Below are 23,008 nucleotides of genomic sequence, written 5' to 3'. Positions count from 1 at the left end.
TCACAGATCCTAAAGGAACTCCAAAGGGAAACCTTTCATCCCCTCCTTGTAGATGGTGTCAAACCTTTCACTCTGGGTGATGGAAAACTGTTCCTGTGAAGCCACAAGAGGAATACAGGAGCCACTGTATCCGATTTGGCATTTGGGGTTTGTCGCATGTTACTGAAAATACTCTTTTCAACCAATCATGTTGAGTGTTTTGTTTTCATGTCTCTTGTTCAGAAAGTTAGACATTTTGACAATTACGCCTTTCATGTCCTGTTACGCAAGAAAGAGTACACAAAAAAAGTATTTTGTATCAAAATACAAACTCTTATTTTCTCTGGTATTGAACACTAATAATAACAAACGTTTTGAAAATGAATCGAACTGATCTATACCTTTTTCATTTCTTCATATGTGAGAAACAGTATGTCAAAGTTTTCCTTTTGGCTATACCAATCTTTAACATGATCAAACCAAGAACCACCAAAAAATGTTAAACAAAAATTAATCAAAGAATGTTACAAGCACAAATTAAGTATCGCATCGAAAACATTGCCCTACAAAAAATCCCACGGTATTACACTTCCATAAAATATGTACGCTATTGGGCAAACATACCCCCCTTTTCCCTCAAGAAATTCCTCCAGAAATGTGTTGAAGTCCTCTTTGTCCTCTAGTAGTCTATTTACATTGTGGAAGTGGTAAAATGAACATGCAACATCTTTTGGGTTCCTTCCGATGTAGACAACCTATAGGGGACACAATCATGTTAAAAGCAGTTGACTGCAAACAATGTGCCAGCTTCATTGCTACTTTGTCTTTAAAACATTATTGTAAGCAATGACCACACCTCAGACCCCCACAATCATCTTTATCTTACCTTCCCTCTCTTTCTTAGACCTGGAGGCAGTAGATTGGAGAGAAGGTGAGAGGCAAATAATCGGGGTGAGGGCATTGAGCCACAGTCCACTGTTTTCATCTCCACCTCAATCCATGGTACAATTTCCATGGTGTTTGTTTTTACCCTCGAATACATTAGGACGAAACAACAATGCTATAATGTACTGCATCCATCTTGTCCCTGTTGAATGTTATGCAATGTTTTTTTTCATACAAAATAATTGACAGAATACTCATTTTAACACTTGTAAAATACTCTATCCAAACAATAAGAACATGTTTTGGGGTTATATATGGATTAGGAGAGTGGGTGGATTTACCCGATTTGGGGTATGTAACAGCAAAAATGTCACTGTCCCAGATCTCAAAGTCCTTCAGAGTGTCTAGATAACATTCATAATGCAGATTTTTTATGAGCTTAAGTCCTTTGTATGACACTAATCCAGGTACAAACATTTTGCAGATTCATTTCTGAAGTAAACACCTAGAGATCTGGTCTTCAGAATGAGGTTTTAAAGCAAAACCATGAGAGCCCCAAACCATGAACGAGCAAAAGACGTTGAACATTGAAGGATGGAAACCCTAACTACGTGGCCTCACCCCTCCCCATGAGCAGTTGTTGAGATCTGAGAGAACAGGAATAAGAAGTAGTATGAAACTCCATCTTGCACTGACTGGCTAGATGGAGTTGTGCTCATTCCCCTGCAAATCCTGACAACGATTGTGCATTTAAGCCAACAACTGAATTGAAGTTTGGAGCAGAGACAGAGCAAACCTGAACCACTAATCCTTTCTCCTTTATGAATGAAACACTCCTCAGTCCAAGTGACGAGCAAAGTAGGCTACTACTTCTACTTTGACCTACGGGTGTGCAAGAGCCCAATTCTGCATGTAAACATGTCCTCCTCTCCTTCAAAAGGTAAAAAGTACATGGTTATCCAAGTCTTTTTGTGAAACATGAAAACAAATCAAACAGTTTATTTCCACCCAAAATGAAAAGGACAACACTATCAAGCAAATGGCGTTCATTTATACACTTTATTTAGCTTATTACATTTATACAGAGTACAAAAAAACCACGGAAATTTCACATTTACATAAGTATTCAGACCCTTTACTCAGCACTTTGTTGAAGCACCGTTGGCAGCGATTACAGCCTTGAGTCTTCTTGGGTATGACGCTACAAGCTTGGCACACCTGTATTTGGGGGGTTTCTCCCATTCTTCTCTGCAGATCCTCTCAAGCTCGGTCAGGTTGGATGGGGAGCGTCGCTGCACAGCTATTTTAAAGTCTCTCCAGAGATGTTCTATCGGGTTCAAGTCCGGGCTCTTGCTGGGCCACTCAAGGACATTCAGAGACTTGTCCCAAAGCCACTTCTGTGTTGACTTGCCTGTGTGCTTAGGGTCATTGTCCTGTAGGAAGGTGAACAGTCTGAGGTCCGGTCTGAGTTCCTGAGCGCTGTGGAGCAGGTTTTTATCAAGGATCTTTCTGTACATTGCTCCGTTCATCATTCCCTTGATCCTGACTAGTGTCCCAGTCCCTGCCCCTGAAAAACATCCCCATAGCATGATGCTGCCATGACCATGCTTCACCGTAGGGATGGTGCCACGTTTCAGTTTGGCGGGGCGGCCAGCTCTAGGAAGAGTCTTGGTAGTTTCAAACTTCTTCCATTCAAGAATAATGGAGGCCACTGTGTTCTTGGCCTTCAATGCTGCAGACAGTTTTGGTACCCTTCACCAGATCTGTGCCTCAACACATTCCTGTCTCAGAGCTCTACGGACAATTCCTTCGATCTCATGGCTTGGTTTTTGCTCTGACTTGCACTGTCAACTGTGGGACCTTATATAGACAGGTGTGTGCCTTTCCAAATCATGTCCAATCAATTGAATTTATCACAGATGGACTTCAATCTTGTTGTAGAAACATCTCAAGGATGACGAATGGAAACAGGATGCACCAGAGCTCAATTTCGTCTCTTATAGCAAAGGGTCTGAATACTTATGTAAATATGTTTTTTTCTGTTTTTTATTTTGAATACATTTGCAAAAATGTCTGAAAACCTGTTTTCACTTTGTCATTGTGGGGTACTGTGTGTAGATTGATGAGCAAAAAAACTAATTTGATCAATTTTAGAATAAGGCTTTAACATAACAGAATGTGGAAAAGTCATGGGGTCTGAAAACCTTCCAAATGCACTTCACTCACTACAGAGTTCCAAACTGCCTCTGGAAGCAATGTCAGCATAAGAATTGTTCGTCGGGAGATTCATGAAATGGGTTTCAATGGCTGAGCAGCCGCACACAAGCCTAAGATCGCCATGTGCAAAGCCAAGCGTCAGCTGGAGTGGTGTAAAACTAGCCGCCAATTGGACGCCGGAGCAGTGGAAAAGCATTCTCTGGAGTGATGAGTCACGCTTCACCATGTGGCAGTCAGACAGACACATCTGGGTTTGTCAGATAACAGGAGAACGCTACCTGCCGAATGCATAATGCCAACTGTAAAGTTTGGTGGATGAGACATAATGGTCTGGGGCTGTTTTTCATGGTTCGGGATAGGCCCCTTAGTTCCAGTGAAGGGAAATCTTAACGCTACAGAATACAATGACATTCTAGACGATTCTGTGCTTCCAACTTTGTGGCAACAGTTTGGGGAAGGCCCTTTCCTGTTTCAGCATGACAATGCCTCCTTGCACAAAGTGAAATCCATACAGAAATGGTTTGTTCGAGATTGGTGTGGAAGAACTTGTCTGGCCTGCACAGAGCCCTGACCTCAACCCCATCGAACACCTTTGGGATGAATTGGAACGCCGACTGAGAGCCAGGCCTAATCACCTATCATCAGTGCCTGACCTCACCAATGCTCTTGTGGCTGAATAGAAGCAAGTCCCCACAGCATTGTTCCAACATCTAGTGGAAAGCCTTCCCAGAAGAGTGGAGGCTGTTATAGCAGTAAAGGGGGGGACCAACTCCATACTATTTCCCATGATTTTGGAATCATGTTTTCGACAAGCAGGTGTCCACATACCTTTGAAAGTCCAAACAGGAGATAGCAATGTCCCATGGAATTAACATTTTTGTGCAAATACACATGATTATTCATGCATACACAGGTAACTGCCAAAAAATAAAATAAATAAATAAAAGAAACACCAACATAATGTTTTTTAATAGGGTGTTGGGCCACCATGAACAGCTTCAATGCACCTTGGCATAGATTCGGCGAGTGTCTGGAACTCTATTGGAGGGATGCAACACCATTCTTCCATGAGAAATTCCATCATTTGTGTTTTGTTGATGGTGGTGGAAAACGTTGTCTCAGGCGCCACTCCAGAATCTCCCAGAAGTGTTCAATTGGGTTGAGATCTGGTGACTGAGACAAACATGGCATATGGTTTACATTGTTTTAATGCTCATCAAACCATTCAGTAACCACTTGTGCCCTGCGGATGGGAGCATTGTCATCCTATGGGGGTATAACAATAGTATCCAAAATAATGGCCGCCCCAGCATTTTTATACATGACCCAAAGCATGATGTTAATTGCTTAAATTAATTCAGGAACCACACCTGTGTGGAAGAACATGCCTTCAATATTCTTTGTATCCCTCATTTACATATGTGTTTACATTATTTTGGCAGTTACCTGCATTTGGTTTATCTTGCACATTGTCATCCTGATTTGTTACACCTACTAACCTACTGAAATGAAGAAAGTGGTCCATTAACTACTTGAAAGCTATACTTGCACTGTTTATGATGATTACATGTTCTATGATGATTAATGGTGATTCTAATGTTTGTATTTTGAAATGTCTGTTAGTATATAAAACAGATCCTCAAACAGATAATAATTAAACAACCATGAGAGTAACAGATATTACATTGCAGTTGACCCATACAGTCAACAATACCTATGTGTCCGGTGTGTCTATGAACACAATACTTTTCAAATATATTTCACATTTAGCTGTGTATTTATCTGATGAGATTGCATGTTTCAGTCCCACCTTGTAGATAGCAGTAGTCCATTGTCCACACTGTAGAGTCTCTGTTTACTTATACAGTAGTCCATGTTGGTAAACTTAGTCAACTTAGTCAAGTTTCTGTTCATGTTCCCATAAACCTTAATCATTTACATGCAGATAGTCCATTCGGAGGAACACTCTAATGTAGAAACCTGAGAATAATACCTCTCTGCTGGTTAGCTAGCTGTGCCTCTCTGACCTGTGATTTTAGACTTTTGGGGAATGGACATAGTTAAAGGACAAGTTTTGGAGGAGAATTAGCGATGGTCTTTCTCCATACTCAATCATCCTTCCGATCCCTGGTTAAGGCGGCATCTATCAAAACACAGAATAATAAACAGAAAACATGAGCTCACATGAAGGAAAGCAGGTGTGGGTGAAAACACAATACAGTGGGTACCTTGGGTACAATAGGTACCTTAAAATTGTATTTTGTAAATTGCTACTGGCCTATTGATACAGTATGGTACTTTACCTCAAAGCGGCTGTATACTTTCCTCTCCTTCCGCATGCTCTCGATTCTCTGAAGTAGCTTCTCCCGCTCCTGAGAAGTTCTAGTCGGGCCTCTGCTCTGTCCTAGTGCTGATTCTTCCTCCTTACCACTAACACCCCGGTCAGCCTCATCCTGTTTGGCATCATCAGTGACAGCAGATTCTATAGTGAATTCTGTCCGGCTCTGGCTGTTAGCAGAAATCTGCCCTAAAAGGAGCTTTGTGTCATCTCTTAGGTTGCTGCTTGAGAGTACATTGGCAGTAGATGAATGGTAGTGGGACTGGCTTACTTTAGCTTGCTTCACTGGGGGTGATATGGGATTAGTTTGATCTGTAGGGCTCTCTGGTTTCATAGTGCTATCATTCTCTTTGGTTTCATCAGGACTCTGAGGTCCATGGGAGGTGGATTCTCCAGGAGCAGTTTTGCTCATTATCTCAGGATCACCTGCTTTCTTGTCACCTTTAGCGGCAGGAGAACTTCCAGCTCTTTGCTCCTTGATAAGGTTACTTAGTTTGCCCTTCTTACTGTTATCCACAATGACGGATGGAGCTGGGACAGTGTCATGAGAGGCAGTGGAATGAGTTGGGTTTGAGTTACTTGATGGGTTGGATTCTACAAGGACAGGGTTGAATGGTGAGGTTGACTCAGTTGGGGTATGATTAGGAGAGGAACAATATTCTGTTGGGGTGAGGTTTGGAGAAGTGATAGATTTTGTTTGGCCAGACATGGGGAACAAAACTGATCCACCTGACGCAGACATAGGGGAGGAATGCGATTTTGTTTGGGTAGGGTTAGAAGATGCACTTGAATCTGTTGGGGTGTGGTCAGGAGATGCACCTGGTTCCGTTGGGGTGTTGTTAGGAAGAGGGTTGGGTTCTCTTGTTGTTGGAATGGAAGAAGAACTAGATTGTGTTGGTGTTAGGATGGGTGATTTGTTGGCTTGTTCTGTGAAATGCTTTGGCGATGGAAGTGAGGAGTTGGGAGAGTCATTCAACTCTGCTGTGGTGGGCTTTGGATCAGAGTTGGATGCTGTTTTGGAGGGGTTGGGGGATAAAACAAACTCATCTTGGCCAGGACTAGGAGAGGAGTAGGATTTTATTGGGTTGGTCTTTGGAGAGGGTGACTTCAACTCAGTTGTGGCAATTGTAAACAATGACTCCTTTGTGGAGGGATTGGGAGAGATGTTAGAGTCTATTGGTGTTGATGAAGTGGACCCAACTAAGGTGGATATAGGTAAGGAACTGGATTTTGTTTGGGTAGAGCTTGGCCGAAGGCTAAGTTTTGTTGCAGGGGCAGGGGCAGGGATTGAGGACGAGCAAGATTGCATTGGGGTAGGGCTAAGAAATTCCTTGGAATCAGTTTTGTCAGGCTTGGGAGACACAACTGGCTCAACTGGACCAGGAATAATGGGGGGACCTGATTGCAATGGGATGGTATGAGCAGAGGTGCTGGATTTTGATGGAATGGGATGAGAAGAGACACTTGATTCGGATTGGGTGGGGCTCAGAGGTTTGTTGGACTCTACTGTGACTGGTTTAGAGGATAGTAATTTCTGCTTTGACGGGAGGTTAGATGAACTGGACTCATTAAGGGTGGGGGTAAGGGCTGAGCTCAAATCTTTTGCGGCATGTTTAAATGAAGTGAGATTAGCTAAACTGAAACTCGTTGATGTTGGAGATAACAACGAGCTAACTTCTGTTAGGGTGAGTGGAAGGGATGGGCTCAGCTCCTTTGAAGCAGGATTTGAAGAATTTGGTTCCTTTGGTGATAGTTTATATGAACTAAACTCCTTTGGGGCGATGTTAAAGCTACGCTCTTTTGAGGTGTGCTCAAGAAATGCACTTGTATCTCTTGTGTTAACTTCAGACACACTTTGGTTCTGACTGTTCTTCAGCTCAATCTTCTCAGCATCCATAGAGACTCTAAGTAGCCCATCGTCACAAGATAATCTACGCCTGAGGAATGTTTTGGAGTCACTTTTGGGAAGATTAAGTTCTTCCTGTTCTTTATTTTTAGAAGCCTCGTCTTTGACATCAAGATGTAATGAGCCATGTGTTGCCATGGATGTTTTATTCCCCTGTGAGACAGGTGAGGTCTCCAGTGTTTCTGAAGAGGTCTGTGTTGATGTAGCTGGCTTTTTATTGGAAGTATCTGCTGGATTAGGTGGGGTCTCTGTTGATGTTGCTGTCTTGTTTGTTGAAGTATCTGCTGGATTAGGTGGGGTCTCTGTTGATGTGGCTGTCTTGTTTGTTGAAGTATCTGCTGGATTAGGTGGGGTCTCTGTTGATGTTGCTGTCTTGTTTGTTGAAGTATCTGCTGGATTAAGTAGGGCCTCTGTTGATGTTGCTATCTTTTTGTTTGATGTATCTTCTGGGTTAAGAGGTCCCTCTGTTGATGTAGATGGCTTTTTGGTGGAAGTATCTGCTGGATTTAGTGGAGCCACTGGAAGAGTAGGTTCTACACGTGTGACTTCGTCCTTTGTTTTCAAGTCAAATGGAGTCACTGGATTTAGAGGAGCTTTTTCAGCGCTGCTCTCAGATTCTGAAGCCTTTGCAGCTTTTCGTTTGGCAGCCAACTCTTTAAAAAACTTGAACCTACTGTCTGGGTCATTCATATCTATATATAATGTATTGCTCAATGAAGATGGCAGGTGTGCTGTTTGTATGGTTTTGGGTTGCTCAATTTGAGCAGATTTGGATGGATGTGCACATTGTACCATTTTGCTTTCTTCTTCATGGTCAGGTTTAGGTTGTTCCTTTGAAGAAGCCATGTTGGTGCCCAAAGGAGGATTATTTTGCAATTCCTTATCACCGGCATCAGTAGTGATGTCCTTAAATTTCAAAGACTCTATGGTTGAATTATCAACTGTTGCTGGCTTATTACATCTCCATTGAAAAGGTTCTCTTGTTATGGATCTTCGTTTTCCCAAAATCTGAGCGGTCAAGGAAAATCTAGATTGGTCATCTTCCTCGTTGGCAGTTTCCTCACAATGTTGGCCTGAGGTAAGGTTCAGTTCTTGAGAGATATGCTGTTCTAGTTGTGAGCTGAAGATTAGTGAGGATCTTAGCCTTGAGGTCCTTTGGATAGCAGGGTTGAACCTCCTACGGAATGACTCTTCTCTTTTGGGCTCTTTTACATCCATATCCTCTGATATGTCACCTTCACCTGTTGCCATGCTAACAATAATATCTGGTGTTCTTGAATGTTCTGGGCGTGTGGTCTTTAACCTGAGCTCTGCAATCTTGGGTAACTCTTTGGCATTAAACTTGGGATCTGATACCAGTGGAGCAAATATTATTCCTTGTGAGGGATTAAGGGGCTCTTCAAAGGGATCATTTCCAAAAGGCTGTGAAATGTCTTCTTCCCCGGCATCATCATATGCACTGAGGTATGAGCTGATCCTCCAATCTCGCATCCCCTGCTTTGCACTGGGATCCTGTGTTTTACGGTCCGAACCAGACCCAACAAAAAACTGCTTCTGTTCAGACAGGTTTTGTTGTGTTGGGGAGGTCTGACAGGCATAAGGATGGCCCACGCTCAGTCTTTTTGCATTTGAATGACAAAAGGGACCCTCTCCTGGATGTGATAATTTGTCTGAGCCATGTCCCATCTCCATAGCAAGTTTCGATGATGATAAATAATTCACTACAGGGTCATAGTTGTCTGGTGGCTCTATCTCTATTCCATGTGGGTACCCAGACTCAGAATACTGATCCATCGGAGGGTACCCTTGGTCCCTGAATTGATCGTAGCTACCATAACCAGGCTCTGGCCCTGTTCTCTGGTAGTGATGCTGTTCCCTATGTATCTTCCTGCTCTGGGTTGCCATACCCTCCTCAAAGTTGTGCATGGCTTGGTGTTGCATGAATTGAGAGGAGGAGTGTCTGGCATAAGTGCCCTCTGCATAACTGTGCCTTTTAGAGCCAGCAAAATCCATTGTGTTCGACTGTATCATAGGGTGACCTTGCTCCACAAAATACTGCTGCTCTATTCTAAATTGCTGTGAGGAGTACTTGTTTCTGTGTATATCTAGTGGACCCTGATCTAGCGATCTGTGGATGTGCTCGTGCCTTCCAGGGGGCATTCTTTTTTGATCATCAAAGGAATGTCTAGCCCATTCTTTAGGACGAGAGCTCTCTATGGGCAGGAACTTTCTGGGATCTCTGAACAGTGGTGTCCTATCAGTGCTGTATTGGCTGTCAGATAAACTGCTGTAGTCTGGCACTGGAACAAGGACATTTTCAGGTACCAAAGGTTGGGACTGTGCAAACAGGATTCGGAACTCCTCATCAAAAGTAGTCACAAGCTGTCCAAGAAAGAGGTGAGCCATGCAACGGTGAATCTTCTCAAAAGACCACATGAAGCTGTGGGCAGAGAGATTCATGGAATTTCATTAAACAGCACAACGCAGCAAAATATACATATTACAATGGAATAAGGAACTCTTAACTCCATTACTATGCAAATGCAAAGCAATTTCTAAATTACAACGGAACAATAACGTTATGTATTTGTTACTACACAGGTGTAAGAGAAACTTAATGTACAGTTTCTTAAATCCACATTACTAATGTCAAGTCTGCTTGAGAAATCATGCAACATTTGTCAAATTTTAAAACACTTTGTACCACATTCTTCATTTTGGAACCCTCACCTATAGTTTCCACTCAGGACAGCCCTGCAGTCTGTCAGCAAGAAGCGATCCAGCATTTGACCCTTGAAGGATTTTCCAGAGCGACAGCGATAGGTGATGCCTGACACAGTTCTGACACGCATGAACTGCAAGATAAAAACATGGTGTTCTCATTAGATGTTCTCCAAAAAGTATAGAATTAGTTCCATATGAATAATGATTGAAATTGAGTAGTTGTTGTTCATTAAATGGGAACAAATGAGGAAAGAGGCAGTGGGTCTTCATGTTCAAGGTTGAGAGGAAGAGCTATTCATATCCCAAGCCTATAGGTTTCCTTTATTGGTCTTCACGGATCAACAAGTACCCGAATACTGAAGACACAATCTGGGATCCGAGCAGGCCTGGATCCAGAGTTATAAATAATGTCACGGGTCTGTGTCGGATTTGATATGATTGCCACGGGTCTCAGATATGTGCAATTTTAACGGACTTGTCTGGAAGAGCCCGCACAGATCCGAATGTGACAGCTGCAGTCGAGAGAGAGATATTTTTTTTATCACTCATACTGCTGCTCTTGCTTTTCAAGAGAGTGGAACGTGGCGCATAGCGCTTGTTGTTGGTCAATCATAAGTCATCAAAGCGGCAATATACTACAGTCGTAGAGCCTCCATGTTTCGCAAAAGTTAGGAGATATCTAATCAATGGAAGATGGAATTAAAGTTATTGAATTAGAAGTTAAAGAATAATAGGCTACAATGACCAAGAGCTAACAGGTAGGCTGCTAATTAATATTCTGAATGGAGTTGTTGTTATTTGTAACTGTAGGATGAGAAAGCACATGCACTGCAGGCTCAATTAGCCTAGCTAGCTAACGTTAGCTAGCGTCTCCCGGTTTGATGCAGTCAAGACAGGTACTACGTAATCATATTTGAGGATAAATAACCCAGCTATTGAAGCTATTAATCTACTATAGTACAAGTCGACTTGGTTGGTTGTGGTCTCTTGTCTCTCCCTGCTTCCAGTGTCACTCGCTCACAGTGCGGCCCCTCCCCTGCACCTCTCTCCCTCTTCTCATGCTTTATCAGCTCTGGTGGTAAAGGAGCTTAAAAAACTTCTTAGGGCTAGGGGGCCGTATCCGGAATTTCCGCCTGTCTGACGTGCCCAAAGTAAACTGCCTGTTACTCAGGACCAGAAGGTAGGATAGGATCAGAGATCCTTGCTGCACTGAAAGTAAAGGGGCTGAATAATTTTGCACGCCCAATTTTTCAGTTTTTGATTTGTTAAAAAAGTTTGAAATATCCAATAAATGTCGTTCCACTTCATGATTGTGTCCCACTTGTTGTTGATTCTTCACAAAAAAATACAGTTTTATATCTTTATGTTTGAAGCCTGAAATGTGGCAAAAGGTCGTAAAGTTCAAGGGGGCCGAATACTTTCGCTAGGCACTGTAAGTTCCTTACTGAATATGAACTTCCAGAGGAAAGCCTTTTTAAGGAAAATGCCCTAAAATCCATCAAATATCAAAGACAAAATTATAAACGTGTCTTAATTGAAAAACTCCAGCACATATATTCAAGATATTGCACCACTTCATAGACTCACTTGAATGCTCTCCAGATTGACCCGGCAGTTGGAAGCCATGGTAGTAAAGTGGTGTGCATTCTGTTCATCCAGAATGATATACACGGCAACACTTCGCATGGCAGCATCCAGAATATCAGCGAAGATGTCCACATCTGTGAAGGTGTCCATTACCACAGCAATCACCTGGAGTGGACAACAGAGCACACTATGATTAGGCCTACATTCGTTTCAAATGTTAAAGCATGCAATAGTGAGGCATTATACACACATAACATGCTGTGCAATTATTCTACACATAGACATAGTCGGCATTTACACCACTACCCCTTTCTGATTTTTCCTCTATTTTTGCATAGTTTATTATACTGAATGTTATCAGATCTTCAACCAAAACCTAATATTAGATAAAGGGAACCTGAGTTTACAAATAACCCAAAAATATATTTATTATCAAATAAATATTTATTTAATTAACAAAGTTATACAACACCCAATTCCACTGGGTGAAAAAGTAATTGCTCTCTTCCACACTATAACTGGCTGTGCCACCTTTAGCTACAATGACTATAACCATATGCTTCCTGTAGTTGTTGATCAGTCTCTCACATTGCTGTTTGGTTTCCGCCAGACATAATGGGACCCATCTTGTCCAAAACGTTGACTCAAGTTTGCTAAACAAATCACCTGGGATCACCTGGATGATCATTAAGACTCTTGGAAGAATGTTCTATGGACAGATGAGTCAAAAGTATAACTTTTTGGATGACACGGGTCCCATTATGCCTGGTGAAAACCAAACACTGCATTCCACAGGAAGAACCTTATACCAGGCCTCCGAGTGGCGCAGCGATCTAAGGCACTGCGTGGCAGTGCTAGAGGCGTCGCTACAGATCCGGGTTTGTTCCCGGGCTGTGTCGCAGCCGGCCGCAACTGGGAGACTCATGAGGTGACGCGCAATTGGCCCAGTGTCGTCCGGGATAGGGGAGGGTTCAGCCGGCTAGGATGTCCTTGTTCCATCTCGCTCTAGCGACTCCTGTGGAGGGCTGGGCGCATGCACGCTGACACGATCGCCAGTTGGACTCTGACACATTGGTGTGACTGGCTTCTGGGTTAACCGAGCAGTGTGTCAAGAAACAGCACGGCATGGGACAAGACTGTAACAACCAATTGGGGAGAAAAAGGGGTAAAGAGTGCTTAAAAATAAATAAATAGAATATAAAATAACCTTATACCAACGGTCAAGCTTGGGGATGCTTTGCTGCCTCAGGACCTGGACCTGGATGACCAGGCCATCCATCTGTGAGCTGCAGCTGAGTCATGCAGCAAGACGATAATTAAAAACACACAATCAAGTCAACATGAAATTGGCTAAAAAGCAACACATTTGACGTTTTGGAATGGCCTAGTCCAGGTATTCCCAAACCGTGGTATGCCGTCAGGGGTACGCCAAGTAAAAATGTGATTCCATTTTTTTTTTTTACATTTAAAAATAAACCACATTTGTTAAAAAATTCTTTAAAAAATTATTCACATTTTCAAACAGTCCATTTAGTAAGAACCGTGTCCATAGAGACATACCAGCTCTACTGGTAGTACTGCTACTACCAGCAGTACTACACCTGCACCTGTCGACAACACAAGTTGTTCTGCTTCCACGAGCACATCCAATGCTAGCATCAGTAATTCTACATTTGTTGTTAGCCCAGCTAGCATGTACACTGACAGTTGTGAATCTGATGCAGCGGAAGAGCTGCTACCCCCTTACCCAGGAAAGCACCAAACAACAGACAGGGACATTGGACCATCGAAGAGGCACAAATATGATGAGAACTACATTGATTTGGGGTTCACTTGCACTACCGTTCAAAAGATTAGGGTCGCTTAGAAATGTCTTTGTTTTTGAAAGAAAATCACATTTTTCTCCATTAAAATAACATAAAATTGTTCTAAAAATACAGTGTAAGACATTATTAATGTTGTAAATGACTATTGTAGCTGGGACCCTTAGGTTTGCAAACAGAGGAAGATCTTCAAAGGTAAGTGATTTATTTTATCGCTATTTGTGAATTTTGTGACCCCTGTGCTGGTTTGAAAAATATGTTGATGTGGGGCGCTGTCCTCAGATAATCGAATGCTATGCTTTCGCTGTAAAGTCTATTGTAAATCGGACTACGCAGTTCGATTACCAAGAATCTAAGCTTTTGAATGATGTAAGACACTTGTATTTCCATGAATGTTTAATATTACGTTTTTTTATTTTTTTTATTTGGCGCTCTGCTTTTTCACCGGATGTGGTCGAATTTGATCCTGCTAGCGACATCTGATCCCTAAGAGGTTTTAGAAAATGACTTGTCTGCTGCTTATCGGACCGGGTCTGGATTCGACCAGGTCTATACGGAATGGGTCTTCAGTGGGTCATATGATTGAGTGTAGTCTGGAAATGGCAGATTTTTTAATGGAATATCTACATACTGTAGGCGTACAGAGGCCCATTATCAGCAACCATCACTTATTTGTTCCAATGGCACGTTGTGTTAGCGAATCCAAATTTTTCATTTTAAAAGGCCAATTGATTGTCACGCCCTGACCTTAGAGATCCTTTTATGTCTCTATTTTGGTTTGGTCAGGGCGTGAGTTGGGGTGGGCATTCTATGTTTTTGTGTTCTATGTTTTCTATTTCTGTGTGTTTGGCCGGGTGTGGTTCTCAATCAGAGGCAGCTGTCTATCATTGTCTCTGATTGAGAACCATACTTAGGTAGCCTTTTCCCACCAGTTGTTTTCTGTTTGTGTCTTTCTGCACCTGACAGGACTGTTTCGGTTTTCGTTCATTCTCTATGTTATTTTTGTTATTTCAGTGTTCTGTTCAAATAAAGTATGAACACATATCATGCTGCGCTTTGGTCCTCTCCTTCCAACAGCCGTTACAGAACTACCCACCACAAACGGACCAAGCAGCGTGGTAACAGGGAGCAGAGGGTTCAGGACCCCTGGACTTGGGAGGAGATATTGGACGGACAGGGACCCTGGAGACAGGTTGGGGAATATCGCCGCCCCAAAGAAGAACTGGAGGTAGCTAAAGCTGAGCGGCGGCGATATGAGGCAAGGCAGCACAGCAGGCACGAGAGGCAGCCCCCCCCCCCATTTTGGGGGAGGGGGCACACGGGGAGATTGGCGGAGTCAGGCAATAGACCTGAGCCAACTCCCCGTGCTTACCGGAAGCAGCGTTGTACTGGTCAGGCACCGTGTTATGCGGTGAAGCGCACGGTGTCTCCTAGTGCGTGCTCATAGCCCGGAGCGCTACATGCCAGCCCCCCGCAAGTGCCATGCAAGAGTGGGCATCCAGCCAGGGCGGATTGTGCCAGCTCAGCGCGTTTGGTCTCCGGTGCTCCGTTTTGGCCCAGGGTATCCTGCGCCGGCTCTGCGTACTGTGTTTCCGTGGCGCTGGGACGGTTCAGTATGCCATATGTCTGCGCTCCGCCCTTGCCGGGCGAAAGTGGGCATTGAGCCTAAGGGAGAGGTGCGAGTGGTAAGCACCAGATCTCCAGTGCTCCCCCAAAGCCCGGTTCGACCTGTTTTGTGTCTTTCTGCACCTGACAGGACTGTTTCGGTTTTCGTTCATTCTCTTTGTTATTTTTGTTATTTCAGTGTTCAGTTCAAATAAAGTATGAACACGTACCACGCTGCGCTTTAGTCCTCTCCTTCCAACAGCTGTTACATTGATACTTAGAAACCCCTTTTGCAATTATGTTAGCACAGCTGAAAACTTGTCCTGATTAAAGAAGCAATAAAACTGGCCTTCTTTAGACTAGTTGAGTATCTGGAGCATCAGCATTTGTGGGTTTGATTACAGGCTCAAAATGGCCAGAAATAACTTTCTTCTGAAACTCATCAGTCTATTCTCATTTCCAGCTACAATAGTAATTTACAACATTAACAATGTCTACATTGTATTTCTGTTCAATTTTATGTTATTTTAATGGACAAAAAGGAGCTTTTTTTCTAAGACATTTGTAAGTGATGCCAAACTTTTGAATGGTAGTCTATATGGAAAAGTACTCTCACAACTTGATGAAACCTTCACTTTTGCACAGACATAAAATAAACAATAAGCCACAGGAGTTTTGGAGCGATAATTAAGAGTACTTTTGAGTAGTAAGACATATGTAAAAGCAACAGATACCATTAAGAAGGGGCTAGAAGTGTCTTATATGGTGAGCTACCGAGTGGCTAGGACAGGCAAGCCCCATACTATTGTGGAGGACTTAATTCTTTCTGCTGCCACGGATATGGCTGGGACAATGCTGGGGGAAAAGGCCCAAAAAACTATACAGACAATGCATTCATCAAACAACAGTTTCACAAAGCATCAGTGACATGGCAGGAGATGTTTAGAAACAATTACTTCTTCGCATACAAGCCAGTGAATTCTATGTGTTACAGCTGTATGAGTCAGCTCCTGGTATATGTCCATTATATTTATTCGGGGTCAATTAAGGAAGACATCCTCTTCTGCAAATCACTGGAAACCAGGACAACAGGAGACAATATTTTTTAAGTACTGGACAGCTTTGTGACATCAAATGGACTTTGGTGGTCAAGATGTGTTGGTATCTGTACTGATGGCGCAAAGCCATGACAGGGAGACATAGTGGAGTGGTAACGCGACTGCAAGCAGTTGCTCCCGACGCCACTTGGGCACACTGCAGCATACACATGAGGCTCTTGCTGCCAAGGGAAAGCCTGACAGCTTGAAATACGTTTTGGACATTACAGTGAAAATTGTTAACTTTGTTAAAGCAAGGCCCCTGAACTCTCGTGTATTTTCTGCACTATGCAATGATATGGGCAGCGACCATGTAACGCTTTCACAACATACAGACGTGCGCTGGTTAGCAAAGTATTGACACATATGTTTTTATTGAGAGACAAGCTTAAAACCTGTTGGGGAACTCCACCCCCCCCCCCCGTTCAGCTGAAAAGGTGGCGCAGGGAATTCCAAAATATTCTTTAGAAATATTTAACTTTCACACATTAAGGCTGAGACTCTCTCTAGCCCAACATTGCAGAGTTATGTGCATCCTTTCAAGCACACCCTTCTCATTAACCTGTGGTTAGATTCACCATTTTCACGTGACCAAGAGCAAAATTATTGATTATTATTTGTGCCCTGGTTCTATAAGAGCTCTTGGTCACTTCCCACAAGCTGGGTTGTGACAAAAACTTACACTCATTATTATGTTTAATAAATGTGTTGTATAGTGTGTGTGTGGCAGGCTTACAATGATGGCAAAAAACAACATTTAAGAGTGTGCTGACCCTGGTGCTAGAGGGGGTACGCAGCTGGAGGTTGATCGTTTGAAGGGGTACGGGACTACAAAAAGTTTGGGAACCACTGGCCTAGTCAAAGTCCAGACCTATCCCAGTTGATATGTTGTGACAGGACTTGAAAAGAGCAGTTCATGCTTGAAAATCCACAAATATCGCTGAGTTAACCTCACTAGGGGACGTGGGACGGTAGCGTCCCACCTGGCCAACATCCATTGAAATTGCAGAGCGCCAAATTCAAAAACAGAAATACTCATTATAAAAATTCATAAAACATACAAGTGTTATACATCGGTTTAAAGATTAACTTCTTGTTAATCCAACCACTGTGTCAGATTTTCAAAAAGGCTTAGCGGTGAAAGCATACCATGCGATTATCTGAGAACAGTGCCCAGAAGACAAATCATTACAAACGGTTACCAGCCAATAATATTTCAACCGGACAATAACGTCGTCAATATGCTCTCGGTCGTGTGCATGAAAAATCTATGGGACACTGTAGGGTTCACTCATTCAGAGTGGTCTTACTCTCTCATTTTTCAGAATACAAGCCTGAAACAATTTCTAAAGACTGTTGACATCTAGTGGAAGCCATGGGTCCTAAGTCAATGGATACTGTAATGGCATTCAATAGAAAACTACAAACATAAAAAAAATCCCACTTCCGGGATGGATTTTTCTCAGGTTTTCGCCTGCCAAATCAGTTCTGTTATACTCACAGACATTATTGTAACAGTTCTGGAAACTTTAGAGTGTTTTCTATTCAAATCTACCAATTATATGCATATCCTAGCCTCTGGGCCTGAGTAGCAGGCAGTTTACTTTGGGCACGCTTTTCATCCGGAGGTGAAAATACCGCCCCCTACCCTAGTGAAGTTAAAGCAGTTCTGCATGCTAGAGTGGACCAAAATTCCTCCACAGTGATGTGAGAGAGTTCTAAGGAAACTTCGCAGTATTTTGTTTTTTATGTATTATTTCTTACATTGTTAGCCCAGAAAATGTTATGTGTTATTACATACAGCCGGGAAGAACTATTGGATATCAGAGCGGTGGTAACTCACCAGCACTACAACCAGGAATACCACTTTCCAGAAGCGGATCCTTTGTTCGCACCACCCAGGGCAAATGAACTGATTCCAAAAGCCGACCCAAAACAACACCGGCGGAGAAGAAGAATTCGGAGCGGTCTTCTAGTCAGACTTAGGAGGCGCACACACCACCCACCGCTAAAGTTCAATCCCTGGATAACAAAGTTGACAAGATATGTTTTTTTCGCATTATTTGTAAGTTATTTTGTACAAAATGTACTGTTTCTTATGAGCAAAAAAAGCTTATTGATATCAGGACAGCAATTATTCACCCCATACTGGAGGAATACCTTTTCTTCAATGAGTCGGACAGGAAGGATTTACTTCAGACGCCTGACAAGGCCCTCATCCCCGTCATTCACAGGAGAAAGAGACAGGGGTATTGTGGACAAAGATCTGGGTGCCTTGTTAGGATCGGTCGCCGAGAGGGTAATATACCTTTACCATCGGTCCTATTAGCCAACGTACAATCAATCAATAATAAAATAGACGAACTACGATCACATATATCCTACCAACGAGACATTAACTGATTTCTGCTCTTGTCTAAAGCCTGGGTTTTCTGCATGTTAACACCAGAAGCTTAGTACCTAAAAATAATAAATTAAAAGTGTGGGATCACAGCTCTAATCCAGATGTATTGGTCATTACTGAGACATGGTTAACTTCTCTGGAACCGTTCGGGACGTGAGCTTCCCACCTCTCAACAGCCAGTGAAACTGCAGGGCGCCAAATTCAAAACAACAGAAATCCCAAAATTAAAATTCCTCAAACATAGAAGTATTTTACATCATTTTATAGATAAACTTCTCGTTAATCCAGCTCGTTAAACAGCTTTTCAGCAAAAGCACAACATATCATTATGTTAGGTCAGCAACTAGTCACAGAAAGCATTCAGCCATTTTCCAACCAAAGAGAGGAGTTACAAAAAGCAGAAATATAGATAAAATTAATCACTAACCTTTGATGATCTTCATCAGATGACACTCATAGGACTTCATGTTACACAATACATGTATGTTTTGTTCGGTAAAGTTTATGTATATATTTATGTCCAAAAATCTGAGTTTACATTGGCGCGTTACGTTCAGTAGTTCCAAAAACATCCAGTGACTTTGCAGAGAGCCACATCAATTTTACAGAAATACTCATAAACATTGATAAAAGATACAAGTGTTATACATTGAATTTTAGATCCACTTCTCCTTAATGCAACCGCTGTGTCAGATTTTAAAAAACTTTACCGAAAAAGCACACCGTGCTATAATCTGAGTAGAGCTCTCAGAGCCCATACATATATCCGCCATGTTGTGGAGTCAACATTAGTCAGAATAGCATTATAAATATTCACTTACCTTTGATGATCTTCATCAGAATGCACTCCCAGGAATCCCAGTTCCAGAATAAATGTCTGTTTTGTTCAATAATGTCCATTATTTATGTCAAAATAGCTCATTTTGTTAGAGCGTTCAGTCCAAGTAATCCACATTCATAAAGCGCGTTCACTAGTTTCAGACGAAAAGTAAAAAAAGATCCGTTGCAGTTAGTAGAAACACGTCAAACGTTGTATAGAATCAATCTTTAGGATGTTTTTAACATAAATCTTCAATAATGTTCCAACCGGACAATTCCTTTGTCTTCAGAAATGAAGTGGAACGTAGCTACCTTTCACGTGAGCGCACGAGACTGAGCCTGTGGCACTCTGCCAGACCACTCACTCAAAGAGCTCTTATGAGCCCCTCCTTTAGAGTAGAAGCATCAAACAAGTTTCTAAAGACTGTTGACATCTAGTGTAAGCCGTAGGAAGTGCAAAATGACCAATATCCCATTGTGTATTTGATAGGGGCTGAGTTCAAAAACTACAAACCTCAGATTTCCCACTTCCTGGTTGGATTTTTTCTCAGGTTTTTGCCTGCCATATGAGTTCTGTTATACTCACAGACATCATTCAAACAGTTTTAGAAACGTCAGAGTGTTTTCTATCCAAATATACTAATTATATGCATATTCTAGCTTTTATGGCTGAATTTGGGCACGCTATTCATCCAAAATTCCCAATAATGCCCCCTACCCCAAAGAAGTTAAGTTATAACCTTTTTCGGCAAGACAGATCTTCCAAAGTTGGGGGAGTGGCAATCTTTACCAAGGATCACCTTCAGTGCTCGATTGTCTCCACCAAGTCTGTTCCCAAACAATTTGATTTGCTGGTTTTAAGCATTCAACTTTCAAATAGCTCTTTGTTGGGTGCCACCGCCCTCCATCGGCACCAGCCTGTACCCTTAAGTGCTCTCCTGGCCCCTTACACTAAGTATGAATTTGTCCTGCTAGGTGACCTAAACTGGGACGTGCTTAAACCACCTGACCAAGTCCTAAAGCAATGAGACTCCCTAAATCTTCCTCAGATTATTGCCAATCCGACAAGGTATGACTCCCAACACCCAGAAAAGGCTACTCTCCTTGATGTTATCCTCACAAATAATCCTGATAGGTATCAGTCTGGCGTTTTCTGTAATGACCTCAGTGATCACTGTTTTACAGCATGTGTTCATAATGGCTGCTCAGTTAAACAACCTGTCCTGATTTGTTATAGACGCTTGCAAAAAACTTTAATGAGCAAGCCTACCTTCATGAACTGGCCTCTGTAAAAGGGTATAGAATCAGCTTGATCCCCTCTTTTTTTATATTGTTAACAAACACACCCCCATAAAGAAAATTACAATTACAATTAAAAAAAGGTTCAGCCCCTGGTTCGACGGTGAGTTACTCCACCTCAAGAATTGCATTTGGCTAAAGGCTCGGCACACGCATACTCAGGCTGACTGGCTCTTTTTCGGGCAAATGAGAAATAAGTGCACTAAGGCTATTCGAAAGGCCAAAGTTAGTTACTTTAAGGAGCAGTTCTCTCTCTGTGGGTCTAACCGCAAGAAGTTCTGCAAAAACGGTTAAAGACCTGGAGAATAAACCCTCCTCCTCACAGCTGCCCATGTTGATGATGCGGTTGTTACTTACAAGAAGCACATGGCTGAGCTCTTTAACCTTTTATAACTAGGGGGCGCTATTTTAATTTTTGGATGAAAAACGTTCCCGTTTTAACAAGATATTTTGTCACGAAAAGATGCTCGACTATGCATATAATTGACAGCTTTGGAAAGAAAACACTCTGACGTTTCCAAAACTGCAAAGATATTGTCTGTGAGTGCCACAGAACTGATGTTACAGAAAAAACCCAGATAAAAATCCAATCAGGAAGTGATGCATTTTTTAAAACCGCCTCATGGCAATGACTCCTTATATGGCTGTGGAGGAGCTAGGAGTCAGTTTATGTTTTCCACGTTTTCCCCAAGGTGTCTGCAGCATTGTGACGTATTTGTAGGCATATCATTGGAAGATTGACCATAAGAGACTACATCTACCAGGTGGTCGCTTGGTGTCCTCTGTCGCAATTATTGCGTAATCTCCAGCTGCAGTATTTTTCCGTTTGCCTCTGATGAGAAACCAACTGCCACAAATGATTTTTCATCGAATAGAATTGTGAAAACACCTTGAGGATTGATTCTAAACAACGTTTGCCATGTTTCTGTCGATATTATGGAACTAATTTGGAAAAAAGTTTGGCGTTGTAGTGACTGCGTTTTCGTTTTTTTTCTTAGCCAAACGTGATGAACAAAACAGAGCTATTTCTCCTATACAAATAATATTTTTGGAAAAAATGAACATTTGCTATCTAACAGAGTCTCGTCATTGAAAACATCCGAAGTTCTTCAAAGGTAAATGATTTTATTTGAATGCTTTTCTTGTTTTTGTGAAAATGTTGCCTGCTGAATGCTAGGCTTAATGCTATGCTAGGCTATCAATACACAAATGCTTGTGTAGCTTTGGTTGAAAAGCATATTTTGAAAATCTGAGATGACAATGTTGTTAACAAAAGGCTAAGCTTGTGTTTCAATATATTTATTTCATTTGATTTGATTTGCGATTTTCATGAATAGGAAACGTTGCGTTATGGTAATGAGCTTGAGGCTATGATCACGCTCCCGGATACGGGTTTGGAGTCGCAAGAAGTTAATCACCACTTCATTAAGTCAGGATTCCTATTTGACTCAGCCATGCGTCCTTGCCCGTCCAACATTTCCTCATCTCCCACCCCTTCTAATGCGACTATCCCCGATCCTCCTCCCTCTTTTCCCCTGCTCCGCTACAACGTTTCTCCCTGCAGGCAGTCACTGAGTCCGAGGTGCTAAAGGAGCTCCTGAAAAAACAAACATCTGGGTCAGATGGTTTAGACCCTTTCTTCTTTAAGGTTGCTGCCCCTATCATCACCAAGCCTTTTTCTGACCTTTTGAACCTGTCTCTTCTTTCTGTGGAGGTTCCCATTGCTTGGAAGGCAGCCACGGTTTGTCCTTTTTTTAAAGGGGGAGATCAAGCTGATCCTAACTGTTTATAGGCCAATTTCTATTTTGCCCTTTTTATCAAAAGTGTTAGAAGAACTTGTCAATAATCAACAGATTGGCTTTCTTGTATTTTCTCTGGTATGCAATCTGGTTTCCGCTCAGGTTATGGATGTGTCATTGCAACCTTAAATGATGTCACTATTTCCCTTGATTCTAAGCAATGTTGTGCTGCTATTTTTATTGACTTGGCCAAAGCTTTTGATTACGGGAGACCATTCCATTCTTATGGGCCGGCTAAGTATGTGTCTCTGAGGGGACTTTGGCCTGGTTTGCTAACTACCTCTCTCAAAGAGTGCAGTGTATAAAGTCAGAAAATCTGCTGTCTCAGTCACTGCCTTTCACGAAGGGAGTAATCCAAGGCTGGATCCTAGGCCCCAAGCTCTTCTCAATTCACATCAACAACATAGCTCAGGTAGTAGGAAGCTCTCTCATCCATTTATATACAGATGATAGTCTTATACACAGCTGGCCCCTCCCCGGATCTTCCCAATGCTCTACAACAAAGCTTTATTAGTGTCGAACAAGC

At 42.3% G+C, this 23,008-nt stretch overlaps 1 protein-coding gene and 1 pseudogene across 3 annotated transcripts in view; both read right to left on the bottom strand.

Annotated features, from left to right (window-relative positions):
• On the bottom strand, positions 1-1,341 carry LOC112260696 (annotated as a pseudogene).
• A 2,845-nt stretch (positions 1,342-4,186) lies between these two features.
• The window catches only part of LOC112252512 (protein FAM83H), a 29,593-nt gene continuing 10,771 nt past the window's right edge, over positions 4,187-23,008 (bottom strand). For 2 of the 3 annotated variants that reach the window (XM_042322559.1, XM_024423796.2), the window contains 3 exons: positions 11,637-11,801; positions 10,056-10,180; positions 5,231-9,765 (listed from right to left, as the gene is read on the bottom strand). In XM_042322559.1, the coding sequence (XP_042178493.1) occupies positions 5,352-9,765; positions 10,056-10,180; positions 11,637-11,786 (4,689 nt within the window). In that variant the 5' untranslated portion in view covers positions 11,787-11,801 and the 3' untranslated portion in view covers positions 5,231-5,351. The other variant, XM_024423804.2, reaches the window with a different exon arrangement.

Source organism: Oncorhynchus tshawytscha, linkage group LG01, assembly GCF_018296145.1.
Source record: "Oncorhynchus tshawytscha isolate Ot180627B linkage group LG01, Otsh_v2.0, whole genome shotgun sequence".
NCBI classification, from domain to species: Eukaryota; Metazoa; Chordata; class Actinopteri; order Salmoniformes; family Salmonidae; genus Oncorhynchus; species Oncorhynchus tshawytscha.
Note: the sequence above shows the minus strand (reverse complement) of the source record. Positions and strands in the feature narration are given on the sequence as shown.